Source organism: Ascaphus truei, unplaced genomic scaffold (assembly GCF_040206685.1).
Source record: "Ascaphus truei isolate aAscTru1 unplaced genomic scaffold, aAscTru1.hap1 HAP1_SCAFFOLD_346, whole genome shotgun sequence".
NCBI classification, from domain to species: Eukaryota; Metazoa; Chordata; class Amphibia; order Anura; family Ascaphidae; genus Ascaphus; species Ascaphus truei.
Window position 1 is genome coordinate 54,014 of NW_027456464.1, and position 15,987 is coordinate 70,000.

General features: G+C 46.5%; 1 protein-coding gene across 2 annotated transcripts in view; it reads left to right on the top strand.

The window, feature by feature from the left end:
• The window catches only part of LOC142483626 (zinc metalloproteinase-disintegrin-like protein H3), a 232,001-nt gene that overhangs the window by 48,893 nt on the left and 167,121 nt on the right, over nucleotides 1-15,987 (top strand). For both annotated transcript variants that reach the window (XM_075583642.1, XM_075583643.1), the window contains exon 7: nucleotides 1,969-2,138. In XM_075583642.1, coding sequence (XP_075439757.1) covers nucleotides 1,969-2,138 — 170 coding nt within the window. The remainder of the gene's footprint in view (nucleotides 1-1,968; nucleotides 2,139-15,987) is intronic.

Sequence of the window (15,987 nt, forward strand, 5' to 3'; positions counted from 1 at the left end):
GCCCCCCCTTATTCGCATTTTTTATAACAATTTTAGAATTCTTCTGTAGAGATAATACTGCCTGTTTCTCATCTTTATTCAGGTTATGTTTAGCCACATTTGTAAGAGAAAATCCCTCTGCCATAATACGCAAATCTCTAATGACCAAATTCTCAAACGTCGTCAAGAATGGGCCATTAGAGAATTGAGGATAAAACAATGAACCTTTTTTGAGGTTGGACCTCCAAGTACTAAATTCTGAAATGACAGTTTGCTCAGAAGATTCATTGTTGTCTTCCAATAATTCCTCAAGGTCCAATATGACATGAGATCGCATGCCTCTCTAAAAGATGAGGCAGATGTAGCTAAAGCACCCTGTGTTGTACCAGGGTCATCAGAGTGAGGTATAGGTGGACCTCCCGGTGTACCAGAACCATCAACAATGTCCAGTGACCCACTCTCCTTCTGATCAAGAAACTGTGAGCGTTTGTGGAAGAAAGATTTTAAAGTTAATTTCCTCACAAATTTGTGAACATCTACGCCAGTATTGAATAGGTCAAAGTCCATTGTTGGGGCGTACTTAAGGCCCTTCTTTAAGAGTGACAACTCTGCAGCGGTTAAATCTTCACCTGAAATATTTATTACATCCATTTCTTGGTTATTACTCACTTCTTCCTTTTGGCCGGCCATCTGCCACCCTCTCTTCTTCTTTCCTCTTCTGGTTCTTTTTGTTTTTTCTGGAAGAGAGGGAAGTTTTTTTGCTGTTGTTGTTGCCTGGATGAAGATTGTTGATCCGATCCACTATCGTGATATGTTCTGGCATAATCTGCTCCCGTTGACCTTGGCCTGGAGGATTCCACTGGACCGTCAGGATGGTGTCCCGATCTTTCTGTCTGGAAAAATGAAACTGAGTGGGAGAGGTACTATGATATTACTGGGAGTGTTCATGAACTCGCTCTTATTATTAATTCACTCCTAATATACGTTATATCTTGCAGTTTAGCTTTACTAAGCACTTTGCGGACCATTGCGCTCATTTGTGTATGCCTGCTGGGGTGTTTTCGATTGGTGGTCGCATCATCTACTCATCATATTCATTGGTGGTGTAGCGGTGCGCCTTAGCCTATCCGAGACCCGCAGTGATGTCACTATGGGTGGAATTGTGAGCAGAGACCAGGACTGGAACTCCTGTGTATATGCCTCATGTGGGCATGCGCAAACTGGAACAGGGGGCGGTCCATACCAATAATCCCCAGGGCTGGTGTATCAGCGCCCCGTGTGACGTCATGCGCATGCGCAATGGGCATTTCGTGCGACGTTGCGCAGATTTGTCCAATTACCCTAATAGCAACACATGTATATAAGGTACCTCATCCCTCCATATCCCAGACTCCTTGATAAAGGACCTACCGGTCCGAAACGTGTAGGAGGTGCTTGTTTTTGTCCCCCAAGGGGTGAATATGTCTTCAGCCGTGCACTGAATAAAGGTAACTTTTTTGTAACCACCTGGCTCCCTGGCTGTGCGCCATTCGTTTTTTCTTCTTGCTGCCTCTGGACTCCCCTGTGGCTGGCACGCCAGCAATCACTCCTGGAGATGACATGAATGGGCTTCATGACTTAAGACTGCTATAGTTGAGTACTGCTACAAATGTATTTTAAGTAACTCACAGGTCTATTGTTTATCCCCACTCCCACTGGTGTCTCCATGGATAGTGCTATATTGTTATATACTGGATGAAGTTGTCTGGGGTTTGAGCACCCTAATCTCTTTTACCTGCAAATTTACATATCTATGGTTTCTAAAACTAAATCTTCTGTAGTATTAGATATCCCAGATATTCCAATGTCTATGTCCATGCAAGGAATCCATAGAGACAAAACAGAGGGTGCGAGGGTAGGTCAGAGGGTGAGGGGGGTGGGTTCCTCATAATGAGGTGGTCTCCTCCCAGTCAGTTATTCATCATGATGGATAACTGCATCCTCACACAGGTTTATAAAGCCATAAACACCTACGTGGCTCTGAGTGGGATCGAAATCTGGAGCTGCAAGAATCAGTTTGAAGTGGTAACATCGCCCGGAGTGAATCTGGGACGATTCTCTGTCTGGAGAGAAAACAACCTCCTGCCCAGGAAACCAAATGACAATGCTCAGTTCCTCACGTAAGACCCTTTCTGCTCCTCCCCTGAGACCCCTTTTAAAGCTGATCCTTGCATTTTATACACTTTTCCACACACACATATATAATATAAATGTACAGGCATACCCCACATTAACGTACGCAATGGGACCGGAGCATGTATGTAAAGCGAAAATGTACTTAAAGTGAAGCACTGCCTTTTTCCCACTTATCGATGCATGTACTGTACTGCAATCGTCATATACGTGCATAACTGATGTAAATAAGGCATTTGTAACAGGCTCTATAGTTTCCCCGCTTGCGCACAGCTTTGGTACAGTTAGGGAGCCGGTATTGCTGTTCAGGACGTGCTTACAGGCGCATGTGTGAGCTGCCGTTTGCCTATTGAGCGAGATGTACTTACTCGCGAGTGTACTTAAAGTGAGTGTACTTAAACCGGGGTATGCCTGTAAATTATATCACTTGTGAGCACATTCACATGTCTTAGACAGGTCTGCACCCCTGCCTTTCAACCATTATCACCTAGCATACAGTGCTCCCACTACAGCAAGGGATTCTGGGAAATGACATGCAAATGAGCACACAATCACCTTTTGCCTGAAATATCAATTCACATGGAGCCCATTTAAGCGGATGCATCGCCGTTCACACAGCTTTTAAACACAGCATGGGACTAACAAAGCAAGTACAAACCACTCACAGACATGTTTCAACCTTGATGGGTATCATCAGTGTGAGGTTGGTCTATACTTGCCTTGAAATATTTCTTGGCTGGGTATGTTTACCACATACATTTTAAGTTATAGTGGGTGAAAAAGGCGACAAAAAACTCCACCGTTAGCATACTGATGAGGCGGCTGTAATTCGAACACTTCACGCGGTAATTTTTGCGGGAAACCGTGATCACAACGGGGACAAAATTCGCTGTGTTTAAAGAAATGACCGTGGCGCATTAGATGCCCAAAGCAGGGACACCTGCTGTGTGAATGCTACCGGCGTCTGCCTTTGTGTAATAGACGCGCAGTATTTGTGAGTCTGAATCAGTCACTCTAACTGCGCACCTCTCACAGGTGATCGTGGGGGTTTTATTAAAATTCTAAAATTGCAGTTTTGTAGCAGGTCCGGTAACCCCCTACTTCTCGAGTTACAGGCCCCGTTATGGGGTGCCATGTTGTTTGAATACAATCTTTTTGCTACATACTACTGAGTGCTGTTTCTTTGCTTTCCCTGCTGGGAAGGCAATCTGTTGCATATACTTGTCTTATGGAACATGCACATGATGATTTGACTCTTTTTCTTGGAGTGCCGCTGTGCTCTATCTGTATATATACACACACATACATATATACTGTAAGATTGTCACGGTAGTGCTGCCCGCAGACCAGACTCGTCCCTAGACTGAGGTGGAATGTATAAAACCACGCACCCGAAACAGAGGAGCATGTCCGGAGTGTGGTAGATACGTTGCCAGGCCAGGAGACTTTAGTTAGGTAACAAACGGTACTTGCCGGATCCGGAGATTGAAGAATCGTGGTGATTGCCATAGCCAGGGGTCGAGGATGCCAGAGGTTCGGGAGGTCAAGGTGCGAGCCGTGTTCGGGGGTGAAGAGAGACTGCGTAGTGAGGAGGAAGCCGGGATTCAGAGCCAGAGAGGGAGAGTCGAAAGCCAAGCCGGGTCAAAACCTAAACTACACAAGAGAACAAGTGAACAAGCAAAATCCAAACGAGTCTTGCAGAAGCTATGCAGAGCAATTATTTCCAGAGAGACCAGGGGTTGTAAATGTAGGTGAGCCAATCACAGAGGGAGGCAGAGCAGGGGTGTGCCGTGGAGCGCTTTGTAATAGGTGCAGGCTGTAATCATTGCCTGCGATCAGCTGTGGAGCGTGGAGGCAGGACCTGGACTGCAGATGCTGATGGGGGGCGTGGCCAGAAGCCCAGAGGGGTGAATAAATTACAGCCGGTGATGCGCGCTGTGTAAGTTCCTCCTGCGCGTGTTCCCGGCAAGATGGCGGCTGCGTGAGCCAGCGCCGGCCGAGATAGCAGGACACCACAACAGGGATACCTCTACGGGGACCGAGAGGTGGCAGCAACAACATCCGAGCCAGGTAAGGAAGTGTTGCGTGAGCCCTGCTTCCTGACAGTATCCCTTTTCCCCCTCGAGGATCGGATTCCGGACGATCCTTCCAAGGCTTCAATGGGTATTTCTTATGAAAACGGTTCAAGAGTGTAGGGGCGTGAATGTGACCTCGGGGAAGCCAAGTGTGTTCCTCAGGTCCGAAGCCCTTCCAATATATGAGAAACTGGACTCTCCCCTTGGAGAGACGTGAATCCACTATGGACTGTATCTCGTACTCCTCGTGTCCTTGAACTGTCAAAGGGTCGGTCTATGGGTATAGTCCGGAAAGAAAGTACTTTGCACAAAAGGCTTCAATAAAGAAGTGTGAAAAACGTTAGGTATCCTCATAGCTGGTGGGAGTTGGAGATGGAAGGTCACAGGGTTAATCTGTTCCAGTATGGAGAAGGGTCCCAGGAATTTAGATGCCACTTTTGAGGTAGGAGTTTTCAGTGTAATATTTTTTGCTGAGAGCCAGACCTTATCCCCTGGCTTGTATCTGGGAGAGGCTTGGCGACGTCTATCAGCCTGGAGTTTGAACTTTTCTGCAGCTTCCTGGAGAGACGACTGAACCTTAGTCCAGGAATCCTGAAGTAACGAGATCCGTTCGTCGTCAGCCGGCACTCCTGAGGGAATGTTGGAGATTGGGAGACGAGCAGGATGGAATCCGTAATTTGTAAAAAATGGGGATTCGCATAGAATTAATAGCAAATTCTGCCCAAGACAGCAATTCCGACCAGTTATCCTGGGTCTCGGACACAAAACAACGCAGGTATTGCTCTAAAGTCTGGTTGACACTCTCTCAGTTTGGCTATTCGTCTGAGGATGATATCCCAAGGAAAACGACAGTGAAATTCCGAGTCTTTTGGTGAAGGCTCGCCAGAACCTGGACACGAACTGGGAGCCCCTGTCCGATACTATGGAAGTGGGAATCCCATGAATCTGAAAAATCTCCTTGGAAAAGATATCCGCGAGGGCGGGTGAGGTGGGCAGACCTTTGAGGGGAATAAAGTGTACCTGCTTAGAAAAGTGATCTATCAGTACTAAAATTGTGTTCATCACCTTAGATCTGGGCAATTCAACGATAAAGTCCATGGAGATATGGGACCAGGGGCGTTCCGGAATAGATAAAGGCATCAGTAAGCCAGAGGGTTTCTGTCGAAGGGCTTTGCTTTGAGCACAGGTGGGACAGGGGCTGGTGAATTCCTGGATGGTTTTAGCTATGTTAGGCCACCAGAAAGTGTGTTGGATGAGATCAAGAGTTCTCCTGAAGCCGGGATGTCTTGCAGAGCGGGAGGAATGGCCCCATTCCAAGATCTTGGGGAGAAATTCACGGGCAGCATAAAGCCTCCCTTCTTGTACCTCTAGACCACCCGGAATGTTTCTTTGAGCCTTAAGGATCTTGTCCAGTATGTTAAACGAGGCAGCAAAAATTATGAGTCCCTTGGGTAGAATGGTCTCGGAAACCTCTTCGGATCTCTCCTCCGGGGAGAACTGTCTGGATTAGGCGTCAGCCTTCACATTTTTGGTGCCTGGGATGTACAATAAAGTATACTTAAACCTGGAGAAGAAGAGTGCCCAGCGAGCTTGGAGTCCAGACGACGTGCAGTTTCGATATACAAAAGATTTTTGTGGTCAGTAAGGATAGAAATTGGCTCTCTAGACCCCTCCAGAAGGTGCCTCCACTCCTGAAGAGCCATCTTGATAGCCAGTAGTTCTCTATTGCCTACATCGTAGTTCTTCTCGGCTGAAGAATTTTTTTTGAGAAAAACCCGCAGGGGTGCTGTTTGTCTTGCGGGGAAGACCTTTGTGAGAGTACGGCACCTGCTCCGCAATCTGATGCATCAACCTCTGGGGTAAAGGGCAGGCTCGTGTCTGGATGTCGAAGAATAGGAGCAGAGATGAATGTCCATTTTAAAGTTTCGAAAGCTGAGACTGCCTCAGGAGACCAGGCTGAGGGGTCAACCCCTTTCTAAGTGAGAGCGGTGATAGGGGCAACCATAGTGGGAAAATTCTGAATAAACCTTCGATAATAATTCAAAAAGCGTAGAAAGTGTTGAATGGCTTTGAGGGAATTGGGTTGCGGCCAATCAAGTATGGCTTTAAGTTTCTCAGGATCCATGGGAAAGCCTTTATCTGAGATGATGGATCTTAAGAAGGACGTGGAGGTCTGATGAAAAATAAATTTTTCCATCTTGGCGTACAAGTGGTTGGAACGGAGACGGGAAGGGACAACCTGGTGTGTTGAACATGATCCTGAAGATTATTATAAAAAATGAGGATATCGTCCAGATACACGATAACAAATGAGTTGACTACGCCTCGAAAAATTTTGTTTATGAAATCCTGAAAAACTGCCGGAGCGTTACAGAGCCCAAAAGGCATCACTAGGTATTCGTAATGACCACTTCAAGTATTGAAGGCGGTCTTCCATTCATCGCCCTCCCAAATACGAATAAGGTTGTACGACCACGGAGGTCCAGTTTCGTGAACAACTTGGCTCCCTGGGGTCTATCAAAAAGTTCGGAGATAAGGTGAAGGGGGTACCGATTTTTGACCGTGATCCGGTTGAGGCCCCGGTAGTCGATGCATGGTCTAAGCGAATTGTCCTTCTTTTTAAGAAAGAAAAAAACATGTATTCGTCCTTGGCTTTGGTCTCAGGTAAAGAGAGGGGATATGACTTGGATCTAGGGAGTGCAGCGCCTGAAATCAAGTCGATCGGACAGTCGTAAGACCTGTTGGGGGGCAGTACCTCGGCTCTAGTCTTGCAGAAGACGTCCAGGAAGTCGGAGTAGGGCTTCGGTAGGTCAGTTTTCGGAGTAGACGGGACCGTAATCCCAGCGTGTTGCATGGGTGGAATGGTGCTAGACGTGAGTAACTCCTTCGATCTTGATTCCCATTGTATAGGAGTGCGCGACCTCCAGTCAATGCGAGTATTGTGCTGTTGGAGCCAGGGTAAGCCTAGGGTAACTTGGGTCCCGGGGGAATGAATAACATCCAAAGTGAGGGTCTCGGTGTGACCGTCGGTGGAACATAAATTGAGGGGAATCGTCTCAAGGGAAATAAAGGCCGGGTTCAAGGGTCGACCGTCGATCCCTTCTAATCCGATGGGAACTCTTTTCCTGGTGAGTGGAATATTGTTACACTTTGTGAATTCCTGATCCACACAGTTCCCTCCTGCTCCGGAATCAACAAAGGCGGCCACAGAGGCGCGGAATGTAGGACCCGAAAGAGTGACCGGAATCAAGAGCTTTTTGGGAGCTCGTCTTTGGAAAGGGGGCAAGGAGAAATAGCACCCAGGGAGAGCCCCTTCTTACGCACTGGATGGGGTCGTTTCTCGGACACAGGGGACAATTCCAAATAAGGTGTTCTGGGGATCCACAGTAGAAGCACAGTCCACGGTCCCTGAGAAGTTGCTGTATCGGCGGACGGATCGGTTGAGCCCCCAGTTGCATGGGTTCAGGGGGTTCCAGGGCTGGTAACTGGGACGACAGGGGTCTTGGAACCGGAAGAAACCTAGGACAGGGGGCGACAAAATGTAAAAAATTAGGACGTTGGCGTTCGGTGCGTCGCTCCTGGAGGCGTTGATACATCCGAATGGCTTGAGCAATCAATTCCTCAACACTCCTTTGCTTGGGGTGAGCAGCAAGCTCATCCTTCACTGAATCCGATAAACCCTGCCAGAAAACGGCGGTGAGTGCCTCCTGGTTCCAATAGGTCTCAGCTGCTAGGGTCCGGAATTCCAGAGCATATCTGGCGATGGAACGGTGCCCCTGTGACAAAAGAAGAAGAGAAGAGGAGGCCGTATCCCGACGTTCGGGGGTGTCGAACACCTGCTGAAACTCCTTTCAAAAGCGAGAGTAGTCTTGGGTTACTTCCGGGCGTAATTCCCAAATCGGGGAAGCCCATGCCAAAGCGCCACCAGTCAAGAGGGAATAAACATATGCCACCTTCTTACGTCCCGTGGTGAACTGAAGAGGCGCCATCTCAAACTGGACCTCACACTGGTTTAGGAAGCCGCGGCAGGCCTGCAGATCACCAGCGTAGGACTTCGGCGCGGATATTTTTGTCTCCGGTGTGGCAGCACCTGTAGGTCCGAGCAGATACGGAGGGGAAGCACTAGGTGGTGACCCGCTGGAGAGAAAGGTTGGTTAGCCGTTGAGCTAAGTCAGTGATTTGGGTGGAAATGGTTTGATTCTGCAGAATCAGGGCCGAGAGAATTTGGTCTAAGGTGGGTTCATCTGTGTCGATCTGGTCTGCGTCAGTTGGGCTCTGCATAATGTCATGGTAATGCTGCCCGCAGACCAGACCCATCCATAGACTGAGATGGAATGCATAATACCACGTACCCGCAGCAGAGGAGCGTGTCCGGAGTGTGGTAGATACGTTGCCAGGCCAGGAGACTTTAGTTAGGTAACAAAAGGTACTTGCCGGATCCGGAGATGGAAGAATCGTGGTGATTGCCGTAGCCAGGGGTCGAGGATGCCAGAGGTTCGGGAGGTCGAGGTGCGAGCCATGATCGGGAGCGAAGAGAGACTGCATAGTGAGGAGGAAGCCGGGATCCAGAGCCAGAGAGGAAGAGTCGAAAGCCAAACCAGGTCAAAACCTGAAGTTCACAAGAGAACAAGAGAACAAGCAAACAAGCAAAATCCAAACGAGTCTAGCAGAAGCTATGCAGAGCAATGATTCCCAGAGAGACCAGGGCTTATAAATGTAGGTGAGCCAATCGCAGATGGAGGCAGAGCAGGGGTGTGCCATGGAGCGCTTTGTAATAGGTGCAGGCTGTAATCATTGCCTGTGATCAGCTGTGGAGCGTAGAGGCTGGAGCGGGACTGCAGATGCTGATGTGGGGTGTGGCCAGAAGCCCAGAGGGGTGAATAAATGACAGCCGGGGACTCGCGCTGTGTAAGTTCCTCCTGCGCACGTCCCGGCAAGATGGCGGATGCGTGAGCGAGCGCCGGCCGGGATAGCAGGACACCACGACAGGTATACCTCTGCGGGGACCGAGGGGCGGCAGCAACAACCTCCGAGCCAGGTAAGGAGGTGTTGCGTGAGCCCTGCTTCCTGACAAAGATATACATCAACAATCCAGAAGATAATACACAGCACTCTTGATATCTTGATGATATCAAGTGTGCTTTGTCTTGTCTCCTGGTCCTAGCTGGGTGATGTATATCTTGCTGTTCTCTGCATTAAATAGAAATAGTCGTTTAGTCCAGTTGCTATTGTGCAGAGTAAATGAGTACTTCATTATAACAGTATATGAAACCTTTTTTATGTGAATTAACCAACACACACAGCCCCTGTAAACTCAGAACCTAGATTTTCAATTGCAGTTCTTCCTAAACACCTGTGAATGACCAGCAGATAAGTATTTAATTATACAATTTGTCAAGTTGGATGTAGCACTAAGGCTTTTTGGGCCTTATTCAGAGAGGGTTGATAAAAAAAATCACCAGTGAATTTAAAATTACTGTTTTTTGGGCGTTGCTATCACGGTATTCAGAAAGGCTCGATTACCAGTGATAGCAAAATTCCCAAAACGGGCGAGTTGCTGCCAGCGAGAGCCTCGAGCCTCTGAAAAGGCCTAAACCGGCGATTCATTTCTGCTGCAGAGAGAGCTGCTCTGAGAGAGCCGCCTCTCACAGCTGAAATGTCGCCCGAAAATTATTTATTTAAATATACATTTCTTTAATAGTGTAGAGGTGCAGGGGGTCTCCAGAGCTGAACCACATTGGTTTTATGTCCGGGGACCCCCTGCTTCCCAAGATACAGGCCTCTTTATGGGGTGCCGGTATCTCCTATGCAAGGAAATGTCCCGGGAACGTGACGCGGGACATTTCAATGCAGAGGGATACCGGCACCCCATAAAGGTGCCTGTATCTCGGGAAGCAGGGGGTCCCCGGACATAAAACCAACGTGGTTCAGCTCCGGAGACCCCCTGAACCTCTACACAATTAAAGAAATGTATATTAATAAATATTTAAAAAAACATCAATACACGCCCCACCCTCCGCCCAAACCCATACAGTACAGTAATGGGCAAAATAACTATTATCCAGATATGGATAATATGTTATTTGGCCATTATTAAACACTGCATTAGCATACAAAAATAAAGTAAATAAATAAAGTTATACTTACCACAACAGCAGGTCCCTCTGTCCTCCCTTGCCAGAAAGCATATATACAAAATAAATACATTCTAATGGCCCCTAACCCCTTAATCACCTTAGCGGTTACTAACCGCTATAGTCATTAAGGGGTTAACCCACCCTGACCCGATACCAACCCGGGAGGCCTAAGCACCCACCACTGACTGACTATACCCACCCTATACCCATTGAGTAATATAGTGGTACATCATACCCATATAATAATAATATGGGCATGATAAGCCTCTATAGCACTCAATGGGCAGCCTTATGACAATAAATTAATACACAAGAAACACAATAATAAAACGTAACTAAACTCCAAAAAAACACACTTCACTAAATAAAAACAGCAGCCAGCTAATCCAATCAATAGAAGCAATTACAACATCAACAATGAATTAATTCAACCATTACCCAATCAAACCAATTAATTCCTAAACCAACTCAAAATGAATAGTAACACTAACCAATCCAAACAATGAATTACTCCAACATTAATGAATGTAACCATTAAGACTCAAAAAAATAAATTAAAACAATCTCTGAAGTAACCATAAAACATATTAGCTAACATAATATAACATTAAGTACAAGCGAACACCAACCGCAAACCTTTTATTACATTAAGCATGAACAAGCAAACAATCACATCCACATAATAAACTGCAATGAAAAAAAGCAATAACAAGTGAGAAATGCCCCCCAAATATTGTCATAATAATGTATTAATCTGTACCCTAAAGAGGTACCGATTAATATATTTTCAGTCAATGTGCCTCCCCCCAAAAAATCAAAAAACACATCCAAAGATTAAACCTGTAAAAAGAGACATTTACAAACATTGAATATATTACTTACCATTAGAAGCGGTGGCCCTCCGACTCCCGGGGAAACAGGAAGCTCACGTACCTTGAAGGCCTCCAACAGCATCCGATGCCATCCGCCATGAAGATCCGGCTCAGGTACCCCAATCTTCTTTTTTCTTTCTTTAATCACCTTCTTCTATCTTCATCTGTAACCATTTCTTGTTCTTCTTTATCTTCTTTCTTCATCTGTCAATCCAAAATACCCCATGTTAAATCCCAGCCGATGTTGTCTCGGCTTGTGACGTCACATTTATCCTCAAAATGGTTAACAGCCACCTGATTGGCTGTTAAAACCATGTTCCGACTTTAATTAATTTTTTTGCCGTGACGTCACTTAAAGGGAATTATGCCAGCCAATCAGAATGGCTGTGCTTCATTTGCCTTTAAGATGACGCCACGAAGCCGGCATCATATGGTATTTCAGCTAATCAGATCGTGGGAACAAATTCCACACTCTGATTGGCTGAACTGCCTTGTGATACAGCGGCCATCTTGGATTTAGTGGCCAGCCAATCAGAATGGCTGTGCTTTATTTCCCTTTAACATGACGTCACTAAATCCAAGATGGCCGCTGTATCACAAGGCAGTTCAGCCAATCAGAGTGTGGAATTTGTTCCCACGATCTGATTGGCTGAAATACCATCTGACGCCGGCTTCGTGACGTCATCTTAAAGGCAAATGAAGCACAGCCATTCTGATTGGCTGGCATCATTCCCTTTAAGTGACGTCACGGCAAAAAAATAAATTTAAGTCGGAACATGGTTTTAACAGCTAATCAGGTGGCTGTTAACCATTTTGAGGGTAAATGTGACGTCACAAGCCATATTTAAGGCCGTGACGCCTCATTTGAGCCCAAGAAGCCGACGAGACAGCATCGGCTGGGATTTAACATGGGGTATTTTGGATTGACAGATGAAGAAAGAAGATAAAGAAGAACAAGAAATGGTTACAGATGAAGATAGAAGAAGGTGATTAAAGAAAGAAAAAAGAAGATTGGGGTACCTGAGCCGGATCTTCATGGCGGATGGCATCGGATGCTGTTGGAGGCCTTCAAGGTACGTGAGCTTCCTGTTTCCCCGGAAGTCGGAGGGCCACCGCTTCTAGTGGTAAGTAATATATTCAATGTTTGTAAATGTCTCTTTTTACAGGTTTAATCTTTGGATGTGTTTTTTGATTTTTTGGGGGAGGCACATTGACTGATAATATATTAATCTGTACCTCTGTAGGGTACAGATTAATACATAATTATGACAATATTTGGGGGGCATTTCTCGCTTGGTATTGGTGTTGCTTTTTTTAATTTCATGTATTATGTGGATGTCATTGTTTGTTTTTTCATGCTTAATGTAATTAAAGGTTTGCGATTGGTGTTCGTTTGTATTTAATGTTATATTATGTTAGCTATTGTGTTTTATGGTTAGTTCAGATATTGTTAGAATTTCTTTCTATCTATTTATCTGTTTAAATTCATTAATGTTGTAGTAATTCATTGTTTAGATTGGTTAGTGTTACTATTCATTTTGAGTTGGTTTCGGAATTAATTGTTTAGATTAGTTAATGGTCGAATTAATTCATTGTTGATGTTGCTATTGATTGTATTGATTGTATTAGCTGGCTACTGTTTGTATTTAGTGACGTGTGATTTTTTGGAGTTTAGTTACGTTTTATTACTGTGTGTCTTGTGTATTACTATATTGTGATTAGGGTGCCCATTGAGTGGTATAGAGGCTTATCATGCCCATATTATTATTATTTGGGTATGATGTACCACTATACTACTAAATGGGTATAGGGTGGGTATAGTCAGTCAGTGGTGGGTGTTTAGGCCTCACGGGTGGGTGAAGGGGGTATTAGCCCTAAGGATGGGTGTTTAGACCTTGCGGGTGGGTAGCGGTTAGAATGGTATGATGAAGATGTTCCTGACAAGATTGATGGGGACATCAACTTATTTAACAGAGAGAGGATGTAACCCCTGTGTAAGTGCAAGTAGCTGACACATGCACTACACGCTGGCTGCAATTGGAAATTACAACTACCAGCTTTCTGTGCTGCAGCAGGGAGCCACTTACGGGAGGACGTGACTTGGGAAAGAGAGGGCCTCAACCAATGAGAGGAGAGGCTGGAGATGCAGGACTAAGGAAGAAGATCTATAAAAGAGTCTCTTTCAGGAAACACGCAGGATCATAGCTGCAAGGGGACAACTGCATGGGGGGGGGGGGAGAGCAGGTAGTGGTGCAGAGCTGGAACAGCAGCTCTGCACAAGCCTGAGAGATCTCAGGATTGACTACAGTTGACCCGGGGGCCCATCTACTTCCCATGGGAGAGAGTGGGCACTGACTGGTGGAAAAACTGATAAACAGGTAAGGAGGTACAGCAGATCACCTGAGTGGTAGCAGTCCAGAGGACCGAGCACCATCAGAGGGGACCCTCTACAGCAGGGTTGCGCAAAGTGGGGGGGCACCACCCAGGGAGGTATGAGGGGGGGGATATATATATTGTGATGTACTGAAGCAGAAGGTGTTTGAGGGGAGGTACATGGGACCCAGCACCTTCCAGGGTGTGTTCCCTTCCCTCACACCTGAGCCTTAATTAATTAGGTACCATGTAAAAGGCAACACAAACAGTTTCCTGTGCTGTCGCTGTGCTGATCTGAAGGCACATACACAGACAGCCCTGTGAGTGACTGCAAGTGGAAGGCTGCAAGTACAGAGTGTAAAGTGGGGAAACAGTTTAGTTCTCTCACTGTTAGTTAGGGACTAAGCTATATTAGTCAGAACTCCTGAAAGGAGTTAGGTCTTTTGTTTCTGTTTGTGTTATGATTTAATCCTGTTCCTGATTTGTACAGTACCTTGTAAATAAACCCTCCTGTGCACAAACCCTAAGTTTTCCTGCCTTTGATCTGGACATAAGATCCTACGCTGGGACTGTGTGAGGAATCCGCTCCTGGGTTTTGACTGGAACTCATCCTTGCTGCAGAGCTGTGGAGTTTCAGACAACCCCTCCCTGCTGCTGCAATCAAGAATCACCTGTTCTGGACTCACTCTGCAGCCTCTTTCATGCTGCTTGCTATGCAGCTCTGTTCCTATTGGCTGCCCATGCTATTTAGGGTTAGCCCTTCCCCCCAGGACGGGGCTAAGCATAATCCAAGTCTGTTTGGATGTAATTGTGCTTGCTACAATTACGCCTGTCTGGCCATTCTGTTCTGTGCTGAAGCACTGGATTCCCAGTGCTAAGAGTCTAGTTCCTGTGACCTGCTGCATATTCCCCTTGCAGGCCTTCGTGCTGTCCTACCCCTGTCCTCCTTACGGATGCCCTTTTCCTTCACTGAAGCGGCTCCACTCCAAGTTCCTGGTTTCTTCGCTGAAGCTGCTATGCTGAACCGCCACGCATCTGCCTTCCCGTTGCTGACCCTCGCTTGTATCCTTGACCACTGCTCCTGTGCCACCTGCCTTGACCCCAGCATGGATAACGTTAACGCTGCTCTCTCCAACTCTGATCTGGCTATGTCTGACCACGGAATCCGCACTCCGGACCTGACTCCGTGGCCTAAGGTCAGTGCATATATATATCCCCACCCCAGCCCTGCGGTCAGGTCCCGGTTTGTTCAAGCACGATCGTTACAGACTGAGACATCACAATTGGTGGAGTTTAATGTAGACAGTCCACAAGGCAGTGAAAGTGAAAAATTGAGGAATTTCTGACCACGCTTCAGCACAGACAAACAGAAAGTTCTGGTATCCTAATGCAAGGTTTGCAGCAATTGGCAAAGACCCAAGAAGATACTACTACAACAATCTTCAAAAATACAAACAGAGAATGCTGCTATCTTAATGTAAGGTTTACAACAAATGACAAAGTCCCAAAATGAAAGCACTGCGTTGTTAGTAGAGCAGATGGCGCGGTCTCTACATCAGACTCTAAACAAGAGGCTCAACTTCGCCTACACCTGGAGCTCCAAGTTTTGGGAGAGAGTATTACCGCGGCCCCACAGGTCGCTCACCAGATAAAATCTCACCTCATCCAGAAAATGACAATGGACAATGACATTCAGGCATATCTATCAATTTTTGAGCGTATAGCAGTCTGCATAAAATGGCCACCGGAGCAGTGGGCTGAAATAATTGCTACCTTCCTGGTGGGTGAATCACAAAAAGCCTATTATGACTTGAAGCCAGAGCAAGCGAAAAACTATGAAACCCTGAAGGCTGAGATTATGGCACGGCTAGGTATCACTGTCACGGTTCAGGCCCAGCAGTTCCACTCCTGGCATTACGATGCAGAAAAGGCTCCACGCTCACAACTCTACGACCTCATCCACTCTGCACGGAAATGGCTCCAGCCTGACGAATGTTCAGCCGTCATCGAAAGGAGATGTCCCGGAGTCTATGTCTCTATGAGTTTAACGGTCCCCGAACCCTGCACGTCAGGAGGTCCGGTAAGACTGTTCCTCGGCCTTACAGGCCACAAGGACTCATAGACTCACATAAAGGAGTTGAAAGCCCCACGCCCCATAGAAGGGACTCTAGTCCCATTCTTTCCAATAGACTGGAGAAGAAACCGTGACCCAGTTTTGGGAAGTACACTGAATACTACAAATGCCATGAACTTGGACATGTGGCGGCAGTTTGCCCTATGAACTCTGAATGCAATTGGACTTTTCTGTTGGGTATTTTGGGGGCGGGGTTCCTGCTGTCAAGACTGTTATAGAGAAGGGTCATTTAGAGATAAATCCGA